A 6371-nucleotide genomic window follows, 5' to 3' on the forward strand; every position below is an offset into this window, starting at 1 on the left:
AGTCAAACAGTCAAAGTGAAGACTGTTGTGTTGTAGAGAAATCTGCATTTTTATTTCAAATTTGCATTCACATAGGAGCACTAAATCTAATATAGTGTTGAGCCAGTGTACTTTCTTTTCCACTGGAAACAGCTTGTATTAGCAACCTGTCTACTAGAGCATCCCCTGCCACTTTCCTGGAGTGCAACCACAACCGCTACATTGCAGAAACCGTTACACCTCTAGCACACAAACTGTGCAAACGACTTCCCAACATTTTCACAAGGAAACAAAACTGAAATAAAGACAAAGTGCAACAGGATATCAGGTTTCACCAACATGACAGCAAGTCACCATCTCATTCTGGTGCTTGCTGTAGATCTGCACGCACACAGGGACAAGGGAGGAGGCAGTGATGGCTGCATTTGGGGGTTAACAGCAGGCAGTTAGAAAAGGGGTGTGGAAAGAGCAGGGAGAGAGAGAGGCCAAAGGAGTGGGGCCATATAAAGAGTAACAGAACACAAGCCAGGCTTTATCCTGCTTGTCTGTCCCACTCACTTAGACCTCACAGGAAACCTACTCCCCTGGCCATCACACATTATCACTTACCACACTTTTTACTCTCGCACACAGTCCCACCGGCTTGCTGACCAGAGAGGATGGCTGCACCCATGTGGAGAATGAATGGGCTCTGGAAAAGGATGGCTGGAGTTCTGGTGCTCTGCGCTCTATTGCTCAGCAGTGAGTACATATATATGTATATTATTATATATTACTTATAATTAATTATTGAGTTAGTTCTGCAACTTTGATTCACTCTCACCTTAGAAAGTTATCTATCCTCTCAGAGTCTAACTTTTTTGCTGTTCCTTTGTTTTTCTCTAATAGTGTTCAAAATTCATACATCAGAATGTTTACATCAACAGTGGCTTTTATACAAACTAGTTGGGGGGTTTGCTTTGATGTGCTCTACCATGCCTCTCTGCTAACCATGCAGAGAGGCATGGTTAGCAGTGGGGTGGCTGCAGACACAAAGGGTCTGCTCAGGAGTGGAAAGTTGCAGTTGAGAATAATTATGCTTTACGTCTTGCAGTGCATTTCGGTGGAGCTAATGTGTGTAAAACAATTAAAACCCCATACAAAACCCAGCCTCAAGATGGGTAAATGTATATTTATATTAAAAATAGGATGAGTTTGTTACTTTCTGTTGCATAGTGCATATTATGCTGACTCTGACTGCAGTGAGTTATAAAGATATTTCATGTACATATGAGTGTGTGTGAGCTGTAAACGTGCTACATATAACGATGAACATAACACAAGGATTCAACAGAAAGCCGTAATAGATTCAGTAAAAGAGTAAGTGTGTGTGTGTGGGTGTGTGTTTGTGGGGGTTGGACTCACTGGGCAGTCCACTCCAAACCAGTCTGAGGCCTTTTGCTAATTGCAGGGCGATGTATGGCTTGGATGGTGTTGCTGCCTCGCTGGTTGTAAAGCAGGACTGTGTCTAGTTCAGTCCAATGTAACGACTTCTCCAGAACCATTAGGACCCATCTATGGTCACAGGGGTGGTAAATGTTCGGAGTGACCTTGGGAAGTTCTAGGAGGAGTATCCCTAGACTGATTAAAATAGCTAAGGTTTTACTTTAAAAGGGAAAAGATCATGAGATGGCGGAACATGTTGGTAGTTTGCACAATAAAAAGGCAAACCACATACCGTCTGCATCAGCAGCAGCTTAACAGAGGGTAATTAGATTTACATGGAAATCTAATTACTCTGGCACTCCCCACCAAGAAATTAAAGCCATGATACAGGAACAACATTTTAAGACACAACTAATAATCAACCATGTATTCTTTGTTTATTACTGTTGTTGATTGAAAAACAACTATTCTGTTATCTTATTATCTCTGTAATTAGGATTTTGTTTGTAGCCCTTCCTTATTATGATTACAGCCATGCCCATCTTTCCTTTTGCCATATTTGCATACTGCCTATACCAGCCACTGTTTAATAATCTTTACCTGTTTAAAATAGATCTTATATTGGCACAGACCTGTTGCCTCTGTTTTAGGTTTTAGCAGACACCAGCTGATTTCTACTTTAAGACTGTCACAAGGGTGTTGCCTCAAGTCTGCTGACCCGTCCTCAATTCTTTACCACATCCAACAGCGCTCCTCCGATCACACAGACTTGCTACATTGTTGACACTTGTGTCCAACTGGCATTGTGGTGCAAATTTGCAGAGGCATGGTCACATATGGGTCCATGAATCCAAAAATGGAAAATGTCTCACTTAAATGTATGGAATGTTTTATTGCATTCACATCCTGACAGTTCTAGTGTTCTGTGTTGATCATCTGCATGCTTGTTGGGCTATTTCTGTTTTTGTTTTGATACAGTTTGTACCACCAGCCAAGTCACAAGAGACAATTTGTCTCCTCATTGACTCTTTTTACAATATAGGACTATGTGGCTGCTGTGGGTTAGGGGTCAGAGGTCAGGTCCCAGTGACGTCAATTTTCACTCAAAGATACAAACAATTTTAATGTTTCACGCTGCTTTATGGCTGTTTCGATCTACATAAAGAAGACTTTTATGTCACTCATGCAGAAGCGCTCCACTGCACTACTGCTGTCTTATTGTGTCTTGTTCTCAGTGTGGAATCATTGTGAATCAGGAGGTTTAATCAATGCTGCATCAGATTTAGTGGCAGTGATGTCATCAGCCTCACAAGGGGCAAAGGGGCGAAGCAGCTGATCCTAGTTCTGTCTTAAAAACATGCTTTGTAGTATTTGTACAAAACAGTAAAAGAGCTCCATCCTTAAATCTTCTCATAAAGGCCTTGGGCTTACCACTCATCCGGCAACATACATGGAAGTAGATACAATGCAATGCTACTTATGGAGGGAAACATGTACAATTTCAAACACTGGGCTAAGTCAAAGACAATGTGGCATCCAAATATTAGCCCAACAGAATATACAGTATGTTGTAATTTCAGACTGCAGCTGCAAGTCGCTGAAAAGAGCAATGAATTTCAACTGTGCATGTCTAAAACTCAGTTAAAAACATTTGCAGCTGACCAACATCTCAGTTTAGATGTGTTTGTTAGAAAGACTGATTCAGGCAAACAAGAGCAGAAGGATGAGTGGATGGAGGGTAGGATCCAAGAGAGACAGGATGAGAGCCTTTGATGCAGTTGATTAGTGAATGCCTTTAACTGTGGTTATCAGAGCAAATCTTTGTCATATGTAAACAGTTCAATCACCCCGACTGCTCGGCAAACACGTTTAGTTTATGCTCCTACTTCCCATGGCTGTCATTCAGTAGTTATGCAGGCGTGCAAATATGTAGCGCTGAAATGGGCATGGACTGTAATGTTGGATGATGTCATTCAACGCCTCTTGGAGTATGTTATAAGCTGTCTCTCTCAAGATTTTGGGGGAAAACCCGAGCTTTAAATCTGCTCTGGAGAAAGGGAAAAACATCTTGTCTTGCTTATTTCAGCTTGTCATCTACAATGACTGTTTCTGTTGCTAAGTCAGGGCCTAAGGCAGAGCTGAATGAGCTGTGACAATTGCTGTTAGAATATACCACATTAACCAAGATATTCACTCGTGGTTGCGAGATTCCAAATTTTGCAATTGCAATTGTGTGCATGTGTGTGTGCACGAAGGCAAAGCCATTAATGCTCAGTAGATATTCTTTGTACAACCCAGACGTGGCCTGATACAAGTCATTCGAGATGGCATAAACTGAACTAAATGAATACAAAGGAAGAGGAGACACAATAAATCACAGACTGCTAAAGTCTCTTAGAAAAAATGTCAAGATTAAAACCTTGAAAAAGATTGCACAGGCTTCACAGAGAGTGGAAATCAGCATCCATATCGCCCTGCGCACAAATGTACTAAACTTTGTTTCTCAAACAGCAGCTTCACCCTGCCAACGTAAACACGGGCAGAATATTGCCACTCTCTTTCTCATGGCCCTCGGCTATTGACCAGCATTCTTTCAGTCCCAAGTTGCGATGGTGAAGTTTTGATTCACGTCATCTGCTGGAGGGCGTGGGTCTTTTATATAAGCCTTGGCAGATAGTGGCCTTATGTCAGTCTAGGGTGTGTGTGTCCACTTGGGCCCAAAGTTATGGCTGAGGAGCCACGTGAGCTCACAGAGTAATTAAACCTGGAGCCTGTGTTCTGTCAAACTGCCAATTTGCCTCACTGATTTGTACATGTGAGAGAGCCAGGTCAGGCTACAGTTGAAGTCAGTAAAATATTCTAACAAACACTGCTTGTCACAAGTGTCCGTTCTGTTACCTCGTCTGCTAGCCCTCAATCACAATAACAAGGGGTGGACATTTTAAAATGTCTTTTTTCTCTCTGAATTATCTTCATTTGAAGGCAACTCTCTTCCAAAGAAAACATATTAATGATAGGAAAACAAAGCCACTGTCGCCACTAACTAAATGATCATCCCTGAAAAGCAGCTGACTTGGAGAAATAGATCGTCTAGCAACAATATTTACCTAGTGAAACAGTCTTAATGAAAAGCAGACGCTGTGTTAGCATTCAAATCTTCCTTTTCCAATTACTGCTGTTCTGGTGAGCTTATTGTTCCTTGTTCCCCTGGCACCCTGCTGCAATTTTACAGCTGTTGGGTTTTACCAGCATAAAGAAGGGAAAAAAAGGCCTCTCCTCCAGTTTCTCCTTCATTTTCAGCCCAGAAAATTTGGCGGGACAAGCACTGAGGCAGAGAAACTCCAGATATATCGCCGCTCAGATCGAACGCCCCCCCCATGTTCAGCTAATGAGCAGCCCCAAGATTATAGTGTGAATTCTAAAACAAGAACTTGGAAGCACTCTGTGCTTCTTGTGTCTTCCCTGCCTTTTCACGCCGGCTCAAAACTAAAACTTCAACAGCTCAGTGATCCTCCTCACACTGATTGATCCAAAGCTACGGTGATGTCATACCAAACACCATGCACAAAGCAATGGGCGCTTGTAGCACACAGGGTATGTTGCATAACAAGGCAGGGCAGTGTCTTTATAGAGGGGTATACAGTTTACCCTGGGGAATAAAAGCGCTTAATGAGCCTCGGCTGAGGCCCTTTGACTGCCAGAATAATTGCTTCTGGTAATTGAAAACACAAGACTGTGCCATTTTGCTCTTCTTGAAGGTCCTAGGTTTAGATACCCTTTTCATTCGTACTGTATATATAAACCATTTCTGTGCAGGTTATTTCTTTCTTAAGACCAAAGGGCAGAGTTTAACCATATCTGGAAGGCTAGCAGATTATTGCTGTTATTTCTCAATCTTTCATCACGGCTTTGGCTCCTTAGCCTCGATCATATCAGAGCCAGATTGTTTAAGGCTATAGGTTTTGATATCTTTTTACAACCTCTCCCCACACAGTCTCATGTAAAAACAGCAGTTGGAATGAGTCCATGAACATCTGCTGCTGCAGCCCAGTGCTGGTTCTGACACAGAGGAGAGCAGCGTGATGCTACGGCCTCTTGAAGCAGCTGGTGTTTCCAGTTTCTAATCCACAACAAAATGGATGGACTGTTTTGGAAACACAGGTTTAAAGTTTCACTACCCTGCTGAAACTTTTTTAATGACTAAATTGGAGTTGGTCAGTAGCTGCTATAAATCATAGTGCTACCTTTTCATGCTTTGCTTTTGTGCTTCGCAAGATTTTTCTCAGCCTTTGGAGGAAAGATAAAGGTTTAAATTGGAGTAACATTTTGAATTACCACATCAAGCCACTATCATGCAGAGGACAGTCCCTACACAGTACCTCCATGATAACAGTAGTGTGTATTTAATCCCCCTCCAGGAGTGTGTGTCTGTATACCAGAGCCAGTGTGTGTGTGTTATCTGTAGCCCCCAGCATGTGACCTCTGCAGTTCGGAGAGGTCACAGCATGCCGCATGCTGTGGCAGACACATCCTGTCCTAGGATGTGCATGGATAACATTCCACAAACCTGTTGTTAATCCCTTTTAATTTTTTTTCTTCAAAACTATCATGTGTTTTGTTTAAAAACACCAAGGGCGTGGGCAGGGCGGAAAAGTCAACTTTTGCCACCCGTCTGAGCAGTATATTTCTGGGAGTTATTTTCTTTCTGACTGTCCCTGGAATAGCATGTAGTAGCAAGTGGACTGTATTTGGTTTCCATGAATACACTTAGTGGTATACTAGTTTTATTTTTTCATACAATCCGAGAAGTTGGACAATGTAATATAAGGGTCATGTTTGTGATTGCAGGAACTTTTATTCTAGCCTATATGCAGACAAATGATTGTGGTAATGGTAAATGGTAAATGGTAAATGGTAAATGGACCTGTACTTGTATAGCGCCTTTCTAGTCTTCCGACCACTCAAAG

The 6371-nt window shown here is 42.1% G+C and overlaps 1 protein-coding gene across 1 annotated transcript in view; it reads left to right on the forward strand.

Annotated features, from left to right (window-relative positions):
• Window positions 1-496: 496 nt before the first annotated feature.
• The window catches only part of si:dkey-261h17.1, a gene marked incomplete in the record, with an annotated part of 17617 nt that continues 11742 nt past the window's right edge, over window positions 497-6371 (forward strand). The window contains 1 exon segment of the mRNA XM_035656089.1: window positions 497-720. Coding sequence (XP_035511982.1) covers window positions 639-720 — 82 coding nt within the window.

Source organism: Morone saxatilis, unplaced genomic scaffold (assembly GCF_004916995.1).
Source record: "Morone saxatilis isolate NCDOM2014 unplaced genomic scaffold, NCSU_SB_2.0 Contig15, whole genome shotgun sequence".
NCBI lineage: Eukaryota > Metazoa > Chordata > Actinopteri > Moronidae > Morone > Morone saxatilis.